Source organism: Protobothrops mucrosquamatus, unplaced genomic scaffold, assembly GCF_001527695.2.
Source record: "Protobothrops mucrosquamatus isolate PMUCROS unplaced genomic scaffold, P.Mucros_1.0 scaffold324, whole genome shotgun sequence".
Classification (NCBI taxonomy): Eukaryota; Metazoa; Chordata; class Lepidosauria; order Squamata; family Viperidae; genus Protobothrops; species Protobothrops mucrosquamatus.
The window spans coordinates 360,498-383,822 of NW_015386663.1; the positions used below are offsets into that span (position 1 = coordinate 360,498).

Here is a 23,325-nt window from a genome sequence, read left to right on the forward strand (position 1 = left end):
CTGAATATCAAAAGTAGGCAATGGAATAGGGACAAGAAACAGGCATACAAAGGGAGGGATTAGGAGGGAATTATTCTAATCAAATGCCTCAAAAAATAAGTGGATCTTATTACAGTTCCCTTGCAGATCTAAAAACCATTAAGTATGAATCCTCCATTTAATAAGATGCAGTTATGATCAGTTTCTATTGTAATAATTATTCCTGTATGTGATTCAGTAAATCTGTAGAAGCTCAAGTATTCATTATCTCCAGAAAAAAAAAATCAGGAACACTGGAATCCCAAAATTTGAAGCCATACCATTGCTAGCGTTATGGGTTTTTTTAAAAAAGAAAAAAATAGCTGAATAAATTGAGATCAGATTGTAATATTTATGAAGCAGCATGACAAATATTTGTTGTTTGACTGTTTGCTACCTATGTAACTGAAAAATGTTGAGAATAAGTTTCAGTTTAAGAAAAAAAGGAGAACAAAAGGATAAAGGTTTGACTGATATTTCCCCCCCCCTTTTCCTTTATTCTAAGGATAATTTCAAATGTATATTCTGGCAGTTTGTTGGCAGGGATTAAGAATTATTCAAGGAAGCAAGTTGTACAATGACTCTACTACTGCATCAATTACTATTTGGCCATAATATTTGGAAATAAATTGGTACCCCTATATACCATGAGGATTATATTATAACTTATCTTTGCTCTTCACAAGAAATATGACAGTTGCAATAACAATTTAGGAACATGTGAATGAGAGCTATGATACTTTTTGGTATTATTGAAATATTAAAATTCCATTCCACACGATTGAGAGTTACATAGCATATTCCTTAAACCTCTTGAAAGTAAATTTCACTACATACTGTAGTGCTCCTTCCTACTAAGTGGTTTTGGCTATCTAACTTTAATTTATGACATCATTACAGAGAATGTATAGAGAACATCTTTACAGAGGATGCACAGATGTACAGAGAACTTTCTTTATACATTATGGAGAAGATGAATGTACTAGCTTAGCTTTTGAATTATCATCTGAAACCAAAGTAAGAGCCATTATTCCAAGCAAGGCTTTTATTGTGATTCCTCCTTTATGGAATTTTTTTTCCCCAGTGCTATTTTGCATAATCTTTTTAAACATAATAGTGTCAGGTAACTGGAAGCGCACTAGTAGCTATCTGTACAGAAACACCTGGCTTCTTGAAGGTATCATAATGATTCTGAATGTGTTTTGAACAGACTGCATTTGAAGTTATGGGATTCAGTTCTGAAGAGATCAGAGATATCTTCAAACTTATATCTGGCATTCTACAACTTGGAAACATTGAATTCATGACTGCTGGAGGAGCTCAGATTACCACAAAAACGGGTACGTGATGCTTATTGTGAATGAATCCTCAACTGGAATCTGCTCTTCCCTCATAATTTTGGTGCATAGCAATAATTAAGCAAGTAGACTATTATGGCTTTTTTATATTTTTCCTGCATTGCTAACAGGTAAATGAATTCCCAGGAATAGAGCTATTTTCCAGTGTAACACAATTTAAAAGAACAAATTACTTGGTTTATGAAAGGGTATATGTATGTATCTTGCCTTTGTGGTGTTGCCTAACCAATCTGTTAAATGTGCTTCCCTGTCACAGTAGACCAATGTTCTTTTTTCATTTAGTTGCTTAGCAAATGAATAGGGTAGTTTAGCACCAAAGTGGAAAAGAAGGGTTTGTCTTTAAGAGTATACATTATTGGGAGCAACTTTCTTCCCTTCTGAAGTGCCAAGTAACCGTATTCTGGGTTTTCCCTCCTTGAGGAACAAGGATCTCTCAATGAAGTTTTGGGAGAGTAAATATTTCAGAGCTGCATAAGATCTTCACCGTTGTTGCTTAGTTTCCACTTTGTGAAGAAGTTTGTGTAATTTATGCTTACTATCAGAAAGAGAAGTAACACCTCTTATTGTCAGTTCTAAATTGTCCTGTCTCCTAGTGCTGCATAACATCAGTGAACTGCTTGGCTTGGACACCTTCCAGCTGTCTGAAGTACTTACTCAAAGATCCATGTTTCTACGTGGGGAAGAAATTAGCTCTCCCCTCACTGTGGAACAGGTGAGTTAGTAATTAGCTGCTTTGCAGTTCATATTTGTTATGAAGGGCGATTGCCCCTGGATGGCAGCATTCCTATGAGTATTAAAGGGAAATGCCACTTGAGGAATGCCTTGATTTGATGATATATTACTTATTCCCAGAAGAGAAGGATTCCTGGAATATTCTTAGTGCTTCCTGAATTAAGAATAAGCCTGGGTAATAAAGGCAGGTACTGGAATGGAGGAGAGAATGGGTTAATCAGCTTTGTTGAGAGGACCATTGTCATGGATGTTGCACAATGTAAGTGAGGAAATGTGGAACGTTTATGAAAAAATTAATAGATGGATTTTACAGAACTCACTCCTGAAAACCAGTAAAAACTCTTTTTAGAGGATGCAACCTATTTATACTAGAAAAAAATTTCTGCTTAGGTGTTGGCTGAGAATCAATATGGATATGGGATGGTGCATCTTTCTCATCATTAGCCTTCTTCTAAAGCAAACATGTCAAACACAAGGCCCGGAGGCCGGATGCAGCCCGCGAAGTGGTTTCATGTGGCCCGCGAAGCCATCCTGGAAACAGTGAGGGAATGGCGCCGGCTGCCTTGGCCCTGGCCCAGGCCAGCTGGGAGCCAATGTACAATTTTGTGGTGGCCATCTTGGCACTTGCCCCAGTGGACCATGCCTTGGCACTTGCCCCGGTCCTACCCCCTTCTGCCAGAGACCCTCAGATCTGTCCCACTCCTGCCCAGGCCCCCACAGGCACCCTTGACGCAAATGATGTAGAACTGGCCACGCCCACCCAGTAGGCCACACCCACTCCATCCACACCCACCCAGTAGGCTGCACCCACTCTGGCCACACCCACCCGGCCCCCCAAGGGCAACTGCAATGCTGATGCGACCCTCAGTGAAATTGAGTTTGACACCCCTGTTCTAAAGCAACAGGACCCCAACACTATTGCTTGCTTTCATCTAGCTCAGGGGTAGTCAACCTTGGCTCTTTTATGACTCGTGGACTTCAACTCCTAGAATTCCTGAGCCAGCACAGCTGGCTCAGGAATTCTGGGAGTTGAAGTCCATAAGGCATAAAAGAGCCAAGGTTGACTATCCCTGATCTAGCTGGTAAAAGCTTCCTATTAATATATAGCATGGCAATGTTGACATGGACCACTATCTTGTGGCTCTGATATTTGTGAGGTTCCAGGTTGCATGAAATAAATGGAGAAGTCCACAGATTTTGTACGTGTTGTAAATTCTAAACAAAAAAAAGAGTCCAAAGTATTTCATTAGGAAGTCAGAGAATTCTTTTAAGGTTTGAATGAGCTCTAGCTCTTTACCTGAGGATGAAAATCAAGAGCTCCTTGAGTCAAGCTTGACGTCTGGTGGATTTATAAACACATCCATGTAGTTTGCTTGACAGAAATATGGAAATATTTAATCATTGCCTTCTTCTGGAGCATTTTTCATTTTCCCAGTCTAGCCACGGTCTGCTTAATTCCTACACATACTTTATTTAGCTCCTAAAATGGACTAATTGCATTGAAAAACTAAGACTCCAAAAATGCCAAAGTCTAGCTTCAGTGCTTGTATGGAACGTGAATATGAGCAAGAGGGTATCATGCATAACTCTTCCCATCATTGACTGGTACAAAAATAGGAAGCTGGGGTTCATAATAGTAAAGGTAACCTTTTCTTGCTAATTAGGCTTCCTGCTTCTAAATGCCCCTTTTCTCCCTCCAGGGACAGTAGTCAGCTGTTGTCAAATACCATTCTCGGCAGAGAAGGTTGGAGATCTTAGTCAGCTTCCATTGTACTCAAAGCTCATTACCATTCCAAACTTTGACATTTGGAGTATGTCAAGCAGAAGGAGCTAAATAAAGTCAATGAAGGCTTTGACAGAATGCCTATGGCTTTGAGTCTCTGCTGCCCCTGCTTGTGTCACACTGCTGGGTGTGGAAAAACAGGCACTAATCTGAAAGATGTAACTGAGATGTTAAAGGACTATGCAGTCTGACCACTAGGGTTCCCCTTGTCTTTGTACTTCATTAAAAGAATTAGCTGAGGCCTTAAATATATGTTAGGATGAATATGTAGCTATCCTGACCTGGTCCCCCATATATCTTCAATAATGTTTAGTTAGAAACATGTCAAATAATTTTGCCCAGTTCTTCCTTTACTTTCATATATTGCAACCAATGAATTAGAAGGAGTAGAGGGAGGCTCTTAAAGGCATCATACTTCTTTTTTCCATTTTTTTTAACATTCTATAATGGTATAGTAAATATATATTGCTTCCGATATGACATTTAGACTTCAGAATAGTTGTGATATGTTTCTTGATTATGACTTCCTGTGAAAAAGGATCCAAGGATCCTTTAGGTTTCTGGGACAAAAAAATTATGGATATCTTCAGTCTCTTTCACACACATAGACAGTAATGATATGTTTGAGCTATCTAGCTTAGAACTTAGTTCTCACAAATAATGGCTTAAGAAGTAATTGTAAAGTCTTACATGAACAGCAACGGAGGGGTGAGCAACTGAGTAGCATATTTGGGAAAGGTTCTGTGTGTTAGGGAGAAAACTAGCCTATTCTTCTAAGTGTATAGATTTTTCAATTAAAAATAGATACCAAAAGACTTCAGTTTGAGGGGTCTTTGGTGCTCTCTGACCTTGCTTGTTTTCTTGCAGACTAGGTAATATCTAGCTAGACTAGCACTGATGATGTTATCCAGTTTGGGTAATGAAACGTCTGCAAGAAAACAAGCAAGCTCAGAGAGCACCAAGGACCCCTCATGTCAACCCTGAACTACAAATATTCTCCTTTATTAGAGTTCAGTTTGTAATACTTTAATCTAACTAGTCTTAGTTGGAATGAGAAGGCTTGGTTGCTGAGAAGCAGTTCATTATGGGGAGTGTAGGCATTAGGTTTTCCAGTCTTTCCTCCTAACAATTCATTTCCCAGTAATCATGTTCAGATCCTGAAGTTTTTCTGGTTATGTCTACTTGGTGAGGCACCTAATAATATGCTTCACTCAGTTGCCTCAAAAGATGGCAGCACTAACCTTGTCTGGCTTGGAAGCTAAGCAGGCTCTACTTTGCTTAGTGGCTGGATGGGAGACCAGCAGGAATTAGGAGGGCTGTAGACAAGACTGGGAAGTTGAAATTGAAGGAACATCTTAGAAGAAAGCCGTGACAAATTACTCTTGTATTTTGCCAAGACTGCTTAATAGATATAACCATTAAATCACCCTGAGTTCAGCTTGGTTCTTGTAAAACATTACTATTTTTTGCGAGCTCTTTTTCAAGTGATGCAATTCATTTTTCATCATGCATGACCGTGGTAAGTGATAAGATGTCTTCCTCCCTATTTGCTCCTAGGCTACTGACTCCAGAGACTCTCTTGCCATGGCCCTTTATTCACAGTGCTTCTCGTGGATCATTGGGAAAATTAACTCAAAGATCAAAGGGAAAGAAAATTTTAAATCTGTGGGAATCTTGGATATCTTTGGTTTTGAGAATTTCCAGGTCAGAAATTAAGCTGTTGTAGATTGTAGCATGGACACAGATAGTAGTGATGCATGTAAAAAAATAAGATGATATCTGGAGATGGGAGGGGATGGTGGTAGTGACACAGGGAGGATGAGCAGCAAGATAAGGTCCTCAAGAGAGTTCCGGAACTTGGATAATGAGGAGGTTTTTTGGTCTATGACTGTATAAATTGTGGGATGTATTACGGTAGTGATTCATAAGAGCATGAATATTTATCACAGCCTTCCTATATATGTTGGGACTACAAATGCCAGTTGTCACTAATATAGCCATAGTTACATGATAACTTGGGTTTAATAGGTGTTGAAATCCCAATAAATCTGGAAGACAGAAGGTTATTATTATATTATGTGGTCTGTTATAATAGAAGTCTCTCGGGTATATATGCACATGTGCATGAATGTTGCCTTAAACACACATAGGAGTTTGATGTTTGTTTGGGTTATTTTTGTCTTCCTCAAGCCTTACTATAGCCTTTGTTTTCTATCTTACATTCTATGTTTTGTGAAGTTTTGTGCCAACACTTGCATCAATTGACATTCTAGGGCAGGGATAGGCAACCTTGGCTCTTTTATGACTCGTGGACTTCAACTCCCAGAATTCCTGAGCCAGCATGGCTCAGCTTGGAAACCTCTCCTTTTCCCCTCAGCATTGCTGGCTCAGGAATTCTGGGAGTTGAAGTCCACGAGTCATAAAAGAGCCAAGGTTGCCTACCCCTGTTCTAGGGCATAGGCTGATAAAAACAGGTCTAAGCACATCCACCATCCTATCCTTGTTTCCCCAGTTCTTCGTGATCTTTGAGGGAAATAGGATTTTCCCCGGATCAAGATGAAAGGAATTAATATTGGTTTATTTTTTCATGGACAGGTAAATCGTTTTGAACAGTTTAACATTAACTATGCAAATGAGAAGCTCCAAGAGTACTTCAACAAGCATATCTTCTCCCTGGAGCAGCTTGAGTACAACAGGTAGAAAAATGAGACTGTCAAACATTGGGGATATTTCTTATTTTCATTTCTCATTCTTGCTTTTGGCTAGAAGATGAGAAAGCTGCTTAAAGGAGGAAGAATGTTTGGTCACATACATTCTACCATGGGAAAGAGTATTAAGAAAATGGTACAGTATCACCCATTTCTTCACTGACTGGAAGTTTTACATACATTGATGCTTCTTTCTTTCTTTCTTTCTTCATTTTTCTCTTCCTTCTGTAACTGCAGTGATTTGTGTTTTTAACCATTCTCTGCAAATGAGTGTTTAATTGGCTTTGTATTTTTCTTTGGCAGAGAGGGAATAATCTGGGAAGCCATTGATTGGATGGATAATGCAGAATGCTTAGATCTTATTGAGAAGGTAGGTCCTTCTCAATAGGTAGGGTGGGTAAAGATGGAAGGATCACCAAGTCTTAATGTCTAAATTATGCGTTAGCCTTGAACTGGAATAAAAGGACACATTTCTGTTAAGGACATCCATAGGCCACAAGATTTGGTTCAGACTCCAAATTGATAATTTATAAAATGGCCCACTTCATCTGAGTCTAGTTGAGAGTTGACCAAATCAACTTGAACTATTTCTTTTTTTTAAAAAAAAAAAAAGAGGCCAACCCAAGGGCCTTGGTGGCGCAGTGGTTAGAATGCAATATTACAGGCTAACTCTGCCCACTGCCAGGAGTTCAATCCTGACTGGCTCAAGGTTGACTCAGCCTTCCATCCTTCCGAGGTCGGTAAAATGAGGACCCAGATTGCTGGGAGGAATATGCTGACTCTGTAAACCACTTACAGAGGGCTGTAAAGCATTGGGAAGTGGCATATAAGTCTAAGTGCTGTTGCTATTGCTACAATTATTTTAATTTATTGATGAAACTGAAGTGAATAGCAAATAATATTAAGCCTTGTCAGAGGATAAGGCTTGCCAAATTAAAAAAATATCTGGGAAGTGAAGTGATTCATGCACTAATCACCTCCTGCTTTGGCCACTGCAACATGCTATAGATGGGACTACCCCTGGATGGTACATTTGGTCCAGAATGCACTTGTGTGGGCAGTTATGGATGTCCCTCACTTTGCCCACAAAATATCTTTGCTTTGGAAGCTGCATTGTTTACCAGAGGCATTCCAGGTGCAATTCAAGTATTGGTTGTCATCTATAAAGTCTCACATGACTTACAGCCTACTTAACTATAGGAATAACTTTCTCCTTTCTGGCCAATTGATAAAGTCTGACAGAGTTTGTAAGTTCCAAGTCCTACCTGTAAGGCATTATTACTTTATGAAACCTAGGAAACACACCACCTCTGTAGCTGTACCTGTCCTGTAGAACATGATCTCCTCTTAGGTTCAAATGGCCCCAACTATGGGGGCTTATATAAAATTGCAAAAATTTGGCTCTTCCAACAAGTTGGGGGAATGATTTATTCCCTGGTGACTATCATGTTAATTTAAAATTTTTGAGCTGGTTATTTAATATTATTATTTGTTACTTCTGTTTTCTGTGATTATTCTTACCCTAATATGTGAGCCATTTAGCACTACTTCGATGAGTGGGGTGGCCAATAAATAAATAAACAAATAATCAAATGAACAAATAAATAACTAAAGCAAATAAAAGTAGCGAGATACTGTAATACTTTAATTTTGGTCATACATCTTGCTTTCCTCACATGTCCAACCCAATTTTGCAACCTTAAACAAATGTTGTAATCATTGAGTAAACTAATGGTTCGCTATTGGCACAGTTTTGCCAAAAAATGGAAATAAATACTGGTTTTTGGCAAAACCATTGTAAAATGTGGTCATATGAACACCACCCCCAACCGTCAGAAATTTGAATCTGGGTTGTAAGTACACCCAGGGAAGTCCATTGTAACTTTGAACAATGCTAAGTGAGTGGTTGTAAGTTGAGGACGTATGTATATATGCATAGCATATTACAGTCTTGCATTCTTGAGGGTCCCGGATAGATTACTTTCACTTTCATTTTTAATGTGTGATTTGTTTACTACCTGTCCCTTACAAGTGAATCTCTGTTCCAGGCAGCAATTGAAAATCAGAAGGTTGTTGGCTATATTCCCTATATCAGTGGTGGCGAACCTATGGCACGCGTGCCAGAGGCAGCACTCAGAGCCCTCTCTGTGGGCACGCGCGCCGTTGCCCCAGCAGAGTTCACCAGAGTAGCGAGCACGTGGCATTTGGAAGCGATAGAGCAGGAAGTGAGCAAGCAAGCGGTGGTGGCCTCCCGGGGATGCCCTGAAGATGGCGAGGGACTGGCCCCGGCCACGCTCACCCAGTCTGCTGTGACCACTGCAGCCATGCCAACCCAGTGGGCCACGCTCCCCATGCCCCCCCTGAGGGTACCACAATGCTGATGCAGCCTTTTGCGATAAATAAGTGGGTTTTGGGTTGTAGTTTGGGCACTTGGTCTCTAAAAGGTTCGCCATCACTGCTCTATATTTTTAAAAACATCTCATTATCTCTCCTTTTGGGGAAAAATGGTTTGGTGATCATTGAAAATACAGTTTCCCCTGACAAATATTTATAAAATCAGATGAACTTGAAATATATTTGTAATTCCAGGTTGTTTTTTTGTCTTTTTGTGTGGGCTTTTTTTTTTGTTTTGGAGTTGTATTGCTTTTCCTTCCCCCCCCCTTGTTCTTAAAATGGAACAAGCACCACAACGAAATATTTAAATTCAGTTGAGAGGATTAGAAATGTTAATACTTAAAACAATTAAGTTGCATTTATATATTTGTTGCAAAACAGCAGAAAACAATAAGCTCTCACATATATTCTCTTTCTCTCTCTCTCTTTCTCTCTCTCTCTCTCTCTCTCTCTCTCTCTCTCTCTCTCACACACACACACACACACACACACACAGAGAGAGAGAGAGAGAGAGAGAGAGAGAGAGAGAGAGAGAGAGAGAGAGAGAGAGAGAGACGACTCACGGAAGACCCAGAAGATTGGGGGCATCTTGGCTAACAACCTAAGCGATAAGTGTATTCCAAAGCCTTACTTGGCCTTTGAGTGGCATGCCATAGGGCAAAAAGAGAGCCAGTTTGCTGCAGTGCTTCAGGTGTTAGGCTAGAATTTGAGTTAGAGATTGTTGAGAATATTCGTAGTGCAGGTTGTAGGTTTGGCAGGGGTCCGAAGACCTAGAATTTGAGTTCTAGGTCTTCCTTAACATGAAAACTGGCTGGTTGACTTTGTGCTAGTGACTCTCTTAGCCCAATCCTCAAAGAGTGGCTGTGGAGAGTTGCTGTGGAGTTGAAAATAGGCAGTAATATTAAGTATGTTCACTGACTTGAGTTACATATATTTAAAGGTGGGGAAGAAGTAGAGGAGGAGGAGGCCTAAAGTAACCAAATTAAATTTAGAAGCTGATCTTTGCAATGACATTTTTAGTAACAAGTTTCCTGAGTTACTAAGATAGATGGGCATGCAAAAGGATTGCCTCTAGATAACAGCGGCTTGAAAATCATTAATAAAAAAAGGTTTGCAGAAACTTTGCCTATTCATTTTTGCTCTTCAGATTTGGAATGATCATTTGGGCATATTTTGGGTAAAGAACTTTTATTTTCAGGCAGCTTTCCTATCTCTCAACAAACGTAGCAAAACTGTTTCTTCTTTGAAAAGAGAAAAGTAAAAAAAACCAAGCAGAGGGGAAGCATGGAGCTGGTTTCAAAATGGTCCTTTGGGATATCAACATTTTGGGATTCCAGCATTGATGAAATGCAGTTATGCAAATCTTCACGGCCGGGTGTTTAGGAGAGGGAGTGGAACAAGAAATAAGCCTCAAATGCTTATGTCAGCCGAGTGCTCAAATCTATAAAATGGAAGTACGTTTCAGGATTTGCTGTTCTGTTTTGGGTGTTTCTGCCAAAGGGAAACATCCCCGTTAAGAGAAAACACAAATGGAGAGAAAATAAAGCACAAGTTGATTGACAGAAAGATAATGAATGCTCCATAAAATAACCATAATGAGCATTGCACATTGAAACCTCAATCGAATCTTTATTAAAAAAAAAAGACTGTAAACTCTTTATGGACTTTTTGCTGAAAATGTATAAAAATGAACTGGTGATTTCAGAATTTATTTATTCGAAAGATCTTTTTTATGGGAAGAAGGGAACAATGACCTCTAACTTAGAAGGGTGAAGATGGCAATCATTCTGTTTGTAACTGCCGCAAAGAAATTTGAAAGTAACTTCTTTAGGTATTTTTTTCCTCTTTTGTTACCTTTCACTTTTTCTTTTCTTACCTTTTGTTTCCTGTTTCTGTAGTTTTTTTTTAAATTAAATTAAATCTTAAAATGAAAATTACATTTAAAAAAAGAAAAAATTATATTTGAACCAACGTGGATAAACCTTGGATTGTTACATTCTTGTGGCTACTCCTCACTCCCAGCATGGTAAGAATGCTTGGTCAAATGCAATACAACTGTGAAAATACGGTTTTTAAGCCAACTATTTTTAGCCAATTCTAAACTCTTTTAGAACTAAGATTTGACTATAGTACCCAGAATAATCCATTTTAGTGTATCTATCTTGCTCTTCTAAAGCTCTAGTACCCCTTTGGCTTAGCAATCCACTATGCTGTTTGTGGTGAAGGGTCTACCTTTCTCCTTGTAATGTGATTGCAGAAACTTGGCTTGCTGGCGTTAGTTAACGAGGAGAGTAGATTCCCCAAAGGCACAGACAGCACCCTCTTGGAAAAACTGCACAACCAGCATGGGGTAAGTAGGCATACATACACACCACTGCATTTTTCAGCTGCTTAATTTGGGCTCAGTCATTTCAAGAACTGAGATAAACACTGTGGAGGGAGGGAGGGAGGGAGGGAGAGAGGGAAGGAAGGAAGGAAGGAAGGAAGGAAGGAAGGAAGGAAGGAAGGAAGGATCAGACCAGAGTTTCTTGAAAGGTAAGGTTTAATAGAAAGGCAACCCAAGCTCTCTTAGCCATTTGCCAAGCTGTCCAATGGGATGAACAAAATAAGAGAAATATTAAGGAGGAAACATTTATTTAATTACATTGGACTCATTCAGAGCTATAAAACTTCAAAACCAGATCTGGAATTGGCCTTAGGAAAAACATGTCACTAGAATTATCTCTGTGACTGGCATCAGCCAGTGGCATGTCCTCTGCATTTTGGAGCAGCTTACTCTTTATAAATAGCTACAAAATTAGAGTGTATTGCACTAATATAACCTAGCTATTATAGTGTATGTTGAACAGGAACCAGTTCTGTGTCTTCATTCCATGGATCTGATGAACAGAGAAGAGTTAGGAAGTTCAGGCCTGACTTGGGAAGCTATTTTGGCTCACTGGCTGGATATCTTGTGAAGGGACACTTGATCTTTTGCGATGGGGCCAGAGTTGCTTCTCCTCCCCAGAGGCTGCCCACTGATAACATGTAGATCTGCAAATTTTCATTGATTGTTTGCTTGCTTCATTAGAAAAATGAAAGTCAGGCAAAAAGCCCCACTTCAGAGCACTTGCCAGGGAGGAGATAAGAGTATTCCGAAGGGTATAGTCTCAAAGTTCAGAAAATGTCACACATACTGTAATTAATGGAAAGAGAAACCCTCCAGGTATATAATATTACTTAATTTCAACATTTTAAACTTTTTTCCCTTTCAACTTGGCTGTTTTTGGCTTCGTTCATAATCAGAACTATGTGGATTTTTAAAAAGGGTGCAGGAGGAGAAATCGAGCAGAACCTGAAATTCACATTTCATCTTTTCTGTTTTCCTTGGCTGGAATTCTACACTAGCTCTGTCATATGATAAAAAGGTTGCTCAGGCGATAAAGCTCAATTAGCTCTTTTCAGGGCAAAGCAAACAGAGTTCTCTCTTAAGCAAATGACCCTGAGAAATGAAAAGCAGCTAAGATGCAGTGGGTGGAAGTTAAAATTAGGTTAATAATTCAGGCAAGGATAGATTTCCTTGTTCCGTTTATTTTATTCAGGGTAAAATTTAAAAGGCATGAAGTGGACTTTACAAAGAACGTGTCCCGAGGAATCGAGAAGAGAGTGCGTATCCAATTAGATGGAAAATGGACGAACAGTTTACAGCAGGGTTCCTCAACCTTGGCAACTTTAAAACTTGTGGACTTCAACTCCTAGAATTCCTCAGCCAGCAAAGCTGGCTGAGGAATTCTGGGAGTTGAAGTCCACAAGTCTTAAAGTTGCCAAGGTTGAGGAACCCTGGTTTACAGGGAAACAAGCATTTATCTAGAACATGCTGGCTGGGGAATTCTGGGAATTGAAGTCCATAAGTCTTAAAGTTGCCAAGGTTGAGGAACCCTGGTTTACAGGGAGACAAGCATTTATCTAGAACATGCTGGCTAGGGAATTCTGGGAATTGAAGTCCACATACCTTAAAATTGCAAGGTTGTGAAACGCTGATCTAGAAAGATCCATCCTGGCTCCTCAGAATGTGAATTCTGCTACCAGAGACCTTTGCCATGTTTCTTCTTTCAATGATCTATTTTTGGCTAAATTGTCATGGTAACTAGAGGCAATCTCATTAAGTAAAATGGCATACTCCGTGCCTAGTTAAGTGGCCCTGCACCATTTCTGCAATGTGCTGCTGTTTGCAGGTTGTGATATTGCAAGGTTTTTGATTAGAAAATGTTACTTCAGGTGCATCTGTGATAACAAATGTACTTCCCTCACTTTTGTTTCAGAACAACCAATATTACATGAAGCCTCGAGTGACAGATTTCCATTTCGGGATCCAACATTATGCTGGAGAAGTAGGTACATTTTAGCTTTATAGCTGAGAGGAAGCTGGCAGTATTCAAGAGTTTTTGAACAATAAGGTCTTAGCCTGCAATTCAAAGTAGGCATTTTTATGGTTGCAGCGGGCAAAAAGCCAGAGTGCCTCAGATTTCTTTAATTTGAACAAATAATAGGCTTATTGAGGGCTAGAGTGCATATTAGTTTTGCTGTAGTTTAGAAGCTCTTACACACTCTCGTGTTCGGGGCTTATATGCCTGCCCTTCATATCTTCATTAACTGTTGAAGATGACATACGGTCCAACAATGTGCAAGCTACGCTCCCTGCTTTGAGACTGTGTAATCTAGGCAGCCCTTCCTGATCTGGCATCTGTGCTGATTAGATGATCATGGGAATCAAAGTCCAATGTATCTGGATGGCACCAGGTTGGGGAGCATAGCCATAATGAGTACTTCAAGCCACAGGTTCTTTATTCTGGAAGAAGTGGCTTTTGAGTATCACACACCTGGGCAGGTTCTGTGATGAGGTTTTGGTCATTAGTGCCTGAAAATAGGCCATGGTCAATACAGGGCAGCTTGTCAAACAACTAGTGAGTTATGGAATTATTTATCTGCAAATGTTTATTTTGCCTTTCCTTTGAGGAAGCATGTTGGCACACATCATCTTCCCTACCTGCCCCCACATTTGTTTTCCCTTTACAAAATTGATTGAGGTGGGCTGGGCTAAGAAGCAACAAGTGGTTCAGAGTACCATCGTGAGCCTAATGGCTGAGTTGGGATTTGAATCTGGTTCTCCTGAGTCCCAATCCAGCTCTCTGTGTTGGTTCGGCTCCTGCAGCTGAATGAGATTAAAAAGATCTCCATTTGCTTTGATAGTCTTTTGGACAGCTAAATGAATTGTTTTCTTGTCATGTTTATTTGCTAAAAAAAAGGGGGGGAGTCCATGCATGGCAAATTTGGTTATTTGTGTCTAAAATTGTTACCTATAGGTCCTCTATGATGTGAGAGGCTTTCTGGAAAAAAACAGAGATACCTTTCGAGATGACATTGTAAACATGCTGAAGGATAGCAGGTAAAGAAGCTAGAGCCATTTCCAGTGAAGCAGAATTAAGTTGCTAATGCTGAGGAGGAGGAGTAAAAAAAAGTTTGTGTTTTTTTTTTGTTTTTTTTTGCATAGGGAGAGCCACTCCTTGAGTGCTCAATAATGGAGCTGGAATGGGATGTGGGCAGAGGTTTCTAGCAGTCACTTGGGCCATTTAGTAGGCTGGGATACTTCGGACCTCCAGAACCTCTTCATGCTTCCTGGAGGGCAAGCTCTCCTGTAGATGGTCAGATGTCTCTGCTTGTCTTGGTGCTTATCTGCCCTTAAGTTCTAGCACAGTGGTTCTCAACCTGTGGGTCGGGACCCCATTTGGGGTCGATCGACCATTTCATGGGGGTCGCCAAGCAAGGCTGTCCGCCATTTTTTCCCCTTTTCCAGTGGGTGCCTCACCTCCCTTGGGCTGGGCCAGCTGGTGGTCTGCCTGCTCCGTCTCTGCCGCTTGCCAGCTACGCCTCGGCCGGCGCAGGGGGCGGAACCACACATGCGCGGCGCTCCCGGGCAGGGAAAGTCCTCGACTTACGACCGGTTGGGTAGTCCTCAACTTACGACCGGTTTAGTCCTCAACTTACGACTGGTTTAGTCCTCAACTTACGACCGGTTTAGTCCTCAACTTACGACCGGTTGGGGTCACGGCATTAAAAAGGTTGAGAACCACTGTTCTAGCACTTCACAAAGACATTCTTGATTCATATATTATCACTAGGGAAGAACGATCCATTTCCTGGTTTAAGACAGCAGAAGCAGCAGCACGTGAGCTCCTGGTTTGGAAGTTAGTGTTCCATGGCCTCTTTTCCTTTCTCTTATATTTCTCTTTCCACACAGGCTGGATTTCATCTATGACCTCTTTGAAAGAGTTTCTAGCTGCAACAGTGAAGACACTCTGAAGTTGGGAACTCAGAGACGCAGACCAACTGTCAGCTCCCAGTTTAGGGTAGGAGCAGGAGGCCCATGAATGTGCATGTGAAAGCGCCTGTAGAAACATCTCAGTAGATATATTTTTGTTTCTTTAAATCCAGTAAATCAAAGAGGTGTACCACCAAAGTAGATGAGGATTCAGATTGTAGGCCTGCATCTTCTATGCTTCAGGCTCTGCTTTTTCATTTATTTTTTTTAAGCTGCGAAAACTTAAAAGGATTGGGAAGGGAGATGTGATAAGCCAATGAATGTGATGCAATACTTCTTCTGTAGATATCACAAAAGATGTTTCAGTATTTTGCAATTGTGCTTCTATAGCAGTTTCATCACGCTTTTCATGGCTGAGCATCAGCTGTAGGAAATATTGGACCATGTGACAGCTAATGCTCAGTAGATTTGTTTTCATCTTCTCATTTTTTTTTTTAACATCAGAATTATAAATGTGTCCAAGGCACTGGAGAATGATAGCAAATCTGGTCCTGAGAATGAATTTCTCCAGAGAAGTAACATCTGCTGCTCTTTTCCAGGACTCCTTACATTCCTTAATGGCTACTCTCAGCACTTGCAACCCACTCTTCATTCGCTGCATCAAACCAAACCTGGAAAAGGTGACACTCTGGAGGTGGGGAATGCCGGACGAACAGGGAAGGGAGGAGGGAGATTCACCATGATTTTGAATGGCAGCTAAGTTGAAGCATTGCTGACCGGAAAGGGTGTCTCTCCTTTTCTGAGGGATTCTGGATTCCTAGAAGAAGAAGTTTGTGTCCAGGATTAGCACAATAGATACAGAAGAAAAGGCCAGTTTCTAAAAAGGCTGCTGTGTGCAACACAAATACTCTTTGAATGCCTTTCCTCTTAATACGTTGGGAGATAAACCTTGCATTTAAAAATTTTTCCTTAAGCCTAGTGACTGTTTTGTATATTTAATTCATCTCCTCTGTGTGCGCTTGTGTGTGCGTTGTACATGTATGTGCATGCAGAACTAATGAATTGAGATGCCAAGAATGACTTTTGCAATCCATCTGTCATACAAGCAAATGACCTAAGCTGCCCTCTCTCACATTTGGTTGGTTTACTCTTGACTGCTCTTTAGGCTCCAAATCTCTTCAGTCCAGATGTTGTGCTGAAACAGCTGCGATACTCAGGGATGCTAGAGACAGTGAAGATTCGGAGAGCTGGCTTTCCCGTGCGCCGTCTTTGTCAAGATTTCCTCTGCAGGTAGAGACAGCGCATTTCCTAGGAATGGGGCGGTTGCAGAGAAATCAAATATAATTGTTTAGAATGACTGGCTTCTATGGAAGAGGAAACTTAAGAAAATCACTTCTGCCCCTTGGGTTTCAGCAAACCTATCTCTTTTTCTTCCCTAAAGCCAGTTAATGATCACATGTACTATTATACTCTTTTTAATCTGTTCAGAGGCATTTATATACAGTATCTGTCTTTAATTGAAGTATGGAAAATAATTAAACGTCCTTTCCTTTCCCGCCTCCCTGAAAAGCATACTGAATTTATTATTCTGCAACCAGGTTAAATTTCATTTTATATGTGTAATGCTTTGCAGCATTAAGAATTATTGCAGTTCCTCTTCCCAGATGCCACTTGTATTGTTTGGAAAAGTTAATGGAGCTAGTTAAAAGACCTTTTGTTCTACCACAACTCAGAAGCAAAAAAAAGAACTAGTATAAGGAGAGCAGTTAATTGCATCTAATGCTAGGATTTTTTGATTCACACTTGTTTCTGATTAAGGGCATTTGTTTGGTTATTACAGATACAAAATGCTTTTGAAGAATTGGAGCAACCCGGACAGTGCAAAAACCACATGTGCAAACTTTTTGCAGATGTATGACAACACACAGAGAGAATGGAAGCTGGGGAAAACCAAGGTAAAATCTATTTCCCCAAAGAAGTAAATTGGGAAATGCTGCGTAATAATACTGTCCACAATTACCTACATGTATGATGATTATTAGTTTTAGAAATTTGACCTAGCTCAGCTGTGGACCTGCTGAGTCTCACGTATTTTCCATCACAGAAATCTGAAGGAATCTTCATTTCTTTCTCCCAGCAAGCCTCTTGAGAAGGATAACATGCATCCTGCTGTTCTGCTCAAGCGTTCATTGGCATGGGGTCCCTGGATATGATTGGTTAGCTGATAACACCGTATAGAGCATAAAGTATTATATAAAAAAAATCATTAAAAATCATTAGTTCAGGGACAGCGTAGAAGCTGTTTTGACCCATTACTCCTCTAGTCCTGCATGTTATAGCCTCTTGATTCCCATCTGTTCTCTTCCTATCTTGTTCCCCTCACTCTCTCATATAAGTCAGCAAGCATTTACGTTTATTAAACATCCACAGAGAATGAACTAAATGGGTCCAACAATGCACTGGAGCACCAATTTTTCCCAGATTTTGCTCTTTTTCAAAATCAGTAGCAGGGCTATTCATCACTCTCTCCTGTTTGACTCTTACATCATTTCTAGTGAAATTCATTCTCTGCTGAATGTTGATTAAGGTCAGGAAGGATATTGAAGTGCCTATGTTTGTATTTAAACTGATACTTCAGTTCCTCAGCTAAGCGCAAAAAGATTTTTGGAGAGTTTTTTAAATAAGAATTTTACTAAATGTTACAATTAAAAAGGTTAAATGCAAACTAAAAGAAAAAGAAAAAAGTGTAGAAAAGAGAAGTTTGGGGAAATGACTCCAAATATTTCAGTCATTATTGAACAGTATAAACAGTATAAATATCTAGAAATAGTATTTTATTCATTCACTCGTTCAATTCAGACAAGTCCAGGCAGCTGACATCTCAAAAACAAGAAATAATAAAGTAGAGAACAGATATGTGTATATCCAGGAAGAACACAACACTACAAAAATCTGACAAAAGAACCACCAGGGGCTCATAAACTTCCCAATCCTCAGGCCTTGGAGCAAAGCCAGTTTTTTAAAGAGTTGTGGAACGACTAGAACGTGTTTAATAAAACATTATTTGGAGAGCGGACACAAAGTACAGTGATAAAATGCAACTAAGACAATGGGGTCAATTAGGAAATTTTACAAAAAGGATGTAGATTACTAGATGCAATAGGAAGAGTGTTCTGTTTGGAGCAGAAATCTGGAAAGTAGGGAGTAGAATGCCCATAATCGTAAGATTTCTTTTAAAAAAAAATCATACAAAATCAATTCAGTTTGTGGAAGACAAGCAAGCCTTCCATGGGAAGCTATAGTAAGAGCATACCATGGATGGCATCCTTTTTCTTCCACAAACTGAATTGGTCTTATCTCAAGATAAAGTTCATATTGATAGGGTCCTGGTTAGGTTTTGCAAAGGTATCTCTTTAGAAGAGTCTAAATTAACAGTTAGGGAAATGTTTGGATTTTTTAATCCAAGAGAAGGATTTGAAATCTGCCATATATGAATTGTTGGATAAGTGTTCACTGTCAGTCCACCTATTCCTTTAGCATCTAAGAAGCTAGGAAAGTTGGTTTCAGGCCAGTTAAAATGAAGACAAATGCTTTGTATTATTAATGAATATAGCAATCCTTGGCTATATATGTTTAATAAATAAATAAAATCAGAACTAAAATTTGGAGCTGTGTGTTCCAGTCGTAGCAACTATAGAATTGTGGGCAACTGTAAAATTGGGCATTGGTGAAATGTGTTTTTTGATTCTTAATCTTAAAAAAAAATCAGGCTGAATAAATAAGCTAGAAATTTAATGAGCAATGCTTACTGAGTTTCAGTATGTTCATTGTAATTTGGAGTAATACACTAGTATTGAATGGAAATAAAGAATAATATGCTATTTTTCAGGGTCACTATACAGAACTTCCTCTGTATTAAGGATGTGCAGAACCTTCAGTGTATAGATCATTCTGGGCCTAGTACTGTCAAGTTCAGGTGGTCCATAACTGGACCAACATATACTAGTTGCATGTTTTATCTGGATATGGAACATCTATGTTTGGTCCAGACTCAGATCCAGTCATCGGTGTTTCAGGTCTAAATATTGAGGGTGCCGAAAAGCTGGCAGTGATAGGCAGGGGAAGACAGGCTCTGGGGAGATTGGCAGAAGGAGGAGATGAATGGTTGGATTGTGCTGTGCATGACATGAAGTGTAGCAAAGGAAGTGGAATGAAGGCCCTGAGATGATTGGTAGAGGGACTAGTTGATGTGGCAAGTTGGAGTCTGCTGCATTTGGAATCTGCTGTAGGAGAGAAGAAAGGGAAAGGAAGACAGTGGGACAATCGTTTCGTGGGCTGGTACACAGGTCATTGAGAGGAGGATTGGGGGGGAAAGGAGCTTTGACCTACTTGTCCCCCAGATCTGCCCAGAAATTGTCTTGGTTAAAACCCAGAACAAGAAGTTCCTGATTTTGGTTTAGATAGACTAAAGAATCTTTTGTGGCTAAACACCAAAGCCATAATTGTATGTCATATGTGGAACATATGGAACAAGGCACTTTTCATCCATTTTAGGCACACCTCTATGCTGCGTGTCTACCAGTGATCATATCACAGAAGAAATAGAATGCTGACTATCAAAATTAGGACAAAGGCCAATTAAGAGCAATTAAGAATTCCTGCACCACTTTCTTTATTCCACCCAACTAAGGCCTCTCCTACCTAGAAAAGCCCTGTGCCAGGTTTGCCCCAACGTTTTCTTTAAGACTATTTTAGATGTTCTAAGTCAATAAACCACCGAGGAACCCAGTTCTGTGGGGCAATAATTAAAGAAGTAGCTCAGCAATAGCCTGTGGTCCATAGGGCAGGGCGTATTCCTTCATTAAAGACCTTCTAGTGTGATCCAAGGGGCTGCCAGATTTTACCAGTGCAAGTAACCTTTGACCCTTCCCCCCCAAGTTGCCAAAATCCAGAAGAAACTGTAAAGCAATTGGATCTGAATAATCAAGGACATTTGGGGCTATTGTAATTTGTTTCTATGCTTTTTCTGTTCTTTTTCTTTTAGTATTAGATAGTATTTTTCTTGGGAGTAGGCAGAATTATAGTATGTTCTGCAGATGGGACTGCCTGGAGCAAACTGGAGAGAGAAGAAACCTTAGGCATCAAAGTAAAAAGGAAATGGCTATCTTTCTGCTTGCTGAACACTTGAAGTTAATAAATCAACCTTAGAGCCATTAAAAGAGCAGGCTCTAAGTGACCGATCCGTGGACAACTAGCCTTTGATCTCCCCAGGAACAATAGGACTTTCTCTCCTGTACACATGTTCGCTCTTCATTTTGCTGGACCATCTGAAAAGGACTGACTGTCTCAGTGTCCTGTATTAGTACAAAACAAACTAAGCCCTTTTTTTGCAGTTCTAAAGTCCAACTTTATAGGCTTCTCTTTGCAGAATGAGCAAGAGGAGGAACCGTAGGATGATTGAAAGGTTGCTTTTCTTTCTACTGAATGCTTTGTTCCATTATCTGAAGTTATAAGATAGAAGCAACTGTGGCCAATTTTAAGAAAGATATTGGCAGGTAGATAAGGTAGCTATATTCATGGCCAGACAATGACAGTTTACTCAATAATGCTTAGTGGTTACACAAAAATAGATGCAAAATTCTAGCGCACACAACAGTCTTCTTCTTCTTTTTTTGAGTAACATAAAGTTGACAAAGAAGTAAAAAAGCTTTGGATTGGGGAAAAAAATCAGGTAGATTAAACTTAAGCTGCAAACTCTTTTTGGTAGCAAAATATTTTTCCAATCCATTTGGATTGGAACAGCACATTTGTACTGTTTACTTTTGTGCTATTGGGATAGAAACACCTTTGATGTCAGTTTGATGGGATGTGACTATGATACCCTGTAGGATTCAAGATGCCTGTAACATTTTTTTAAACCCATGTGATTAATACCGGGCTGGTTCTCATAACCCCTTTCACTAGGGCAGGGGTAGGCAACCTTGGCTCTTTTACGACTCGTGGACTTCAACTCCCAGAATTCCTCAGCCAGGCACGCTGAGGGGAAAAGGAGAGGTTTCCAAGCTGAGCCATGCTGGCTCAGGAATTCTGGGAGTTGAAGTCCACGAATCATAAAAGAGCCAAGGTTGCCTACCCCTGCACTAGGGGAAGGCACTTGGAAGGCTTGAGCAGAGAGTAGATGAGGGGAAGGAATGTGAGTTGTCTGGGGTTGCCTTCTTAAATTTAGCTGGCTGTAGCTTTGACCACTAGATACATCAGTAGGGTTGCCAGGTCTGCTTCCAAAAAATAGCGGACAAGCGGGGGGGGGGGGTTAAGTAGTAAAAAAAGTAGACTGTACAGCTTTAGATTACGTACCATTTCATCATAAAGCTTTTGAATAAAAAAAATGTCCACTATTTTGTGAAAAAAAATAGTGAACATAACGTGAAAAAAGTGGACTGTCCACTCAAATAGTGGACACCTGGCAACCCTATACATCAGAGATTGCTCCATCTAACAGCTTTCCCCAACCAGAGCACCTTCCAAATCTAACCAACAAGTTCCCAGAATTCACAAACATCATGTCCACCTGTAGGTCAGCGAGACTACCCAAAACCTTTTAGAGGGATGCATTGTAGATAGAAGACGGCACTATTAGCATTATAGAAACATTTTTCACCCCTTTGTACAGCACACATTATATGGGAGGAAACCAAGATTCTATAAACACAGCAGGTTCTTTTCAGCCAATCCTGGCTCTCTGGTAAGAATGCTTACATAATATATATATGCCCACATTGTTGTTCACATATTACTTCTTTAGATACACTCTTTTTAATTAAAAAAATCCTATTTGACTCTATGGTAGTAAGTCTTGTAAAACCCTGTTTTATGTTTTTTGATCCAACCGAATTAAACATTTCCTTAAATAGAAGTAAAAAGTTAATCTGGCTGCATTTCTGCGTGCTGCTCACAACATAGGAGTGGGGAGAGGAAGCAGTTGGCAATTGTAGCTCAGGCTGTCTTTTCCTCAGGTTTCTGGAAAAAAAAATGACCGGGACTTAAAACAGTCCTGAGCTTATCTTGTGAAAGTGGTCCCTTTGTTTTGGCTTAAGGAATGGGTTGTAATTTCCTCAGCATGAGACGGGAGGGAAGCATAGCATCCCCCTTTGGTTTTTTTAGGTGTTGTGAGATTGCAGGTACTGTGTCCCTGTCCAGTGAGCCTTCCAGGTGTGCCGTGTTCTGATTCCTGTCTAGAGGGCAACAGGGGGCCCTGGGAAGTTATGAGCATATATGAGTGTGGGTGTTGGCTTCAACATGTGCTGAGCAGGATGGGGAAAGGAGTAGGAAATGCTTCCTGCAGCATGTATTCAAGGGGTATTTCTATACTGAGCAATTGTTTGGGGGAGGAAGGAAAGGGACTAGTGTAAAGAATTGTGGAGCACAGGAAAGGAAGAGGAAGGCAAGACAGCCTTTGTATTTCTCATTAGGAGCAGAGCAGCTGCCAGTTGTGAATGCTGGAGGGTTGAGTTTTTTCAGGGATCAAAGGAAAGCACAACTAATCAGAGAAGCTCTGTTCTGCTTCAATGCCAGCTTTGCCATTCGCACTCTGGACTTCTGGTTTTCTTCCTGGATAGATACATCTGCAATTTTCTTTTCTTTTTTCTTATAAAGTGAATGCTGCTACATCGGTGCATAAACAAGATAATATATCCAACAATTGTGCTTTAACATTTGTTATGTATACATTGTTTGCATTCAAAATTCTTCCCTTCTCCCCCCCCCCCCCCCAGTCTTTGGAATATTTCAATATTTTAATTCGGCTTATCCAGCTCACCTATGCAATTCAGACTAATACTGGTTTCTCCTCAACTCCCAATACAGCTTTTGGAACAGTATACATGTGACTGTGAGGTTCCCCCCCTACCACCATTTTGAGGCAAATTGGGAAATGCAGAATTCTTTCAAAGAGGAGATAAGACATAGTGATAGAATATTCTGGCTATACTCTGGCCATGCTACTCTTCCTGTTTTAGAGCATTGTCAGAAGATCAA

At 40.1% G+C, this 23,325-nt stretch overlaps 1 protein-coding gene across 1 annotated transcript in view; it reads left to right on the forward strand.

Annotated features, from left to right (window-relative positions):
- LOC107286771 (unconventional myosin-X) overlaps nt 1-23,325 on the forward strand; it is an 83,302-nt gene that overhangs the window by 28,610 nt on the left and 31,367 nt on the right. Inside the window, exons 11-22 of the mRNA XM_029284002.1 lie at nt 1,229-1,358; nt 1,970-2,088; nt 5,449-5,595; nt 6,487-6,587; nt 6,903-6,969; nt 11,251-11,343; nt 13,295-13,363; nt 14,336-14,418; nt 15,271-15,379; nt 15,891-15,971; nt 16,457-16,581; nt 17,132-17,246. Coding sequence (XP_029139835.1) covers nt 1,229-1,358; nt 1,970-2,088; nt 5,449-5,595; nt 6,487-6,587; nt 6,903-6,969; nt 11,251-11,343; nt 13,295-13,363; nt 14,336-14,418; nt 15,271-15,379; nt 15,891-15,971; nt 16,457-16,581; nt 17,132-17,246 — 1,239 coding nt within the window. The remainder of the gene's footprint in view (nt 1-1,228; nt 1,359-1,969; nt 2,089-5,448; nt 5,596-6,486; nt 6,588-6,902; nt 6,970-11,250; nt 11,344-13,294; nt 13,364-14,335; nt 14,419-15,270; nt 15,380-15,890; nt 15,972-16,456; nt 16,582-17,131; nt 17,247-23,325) is intronic.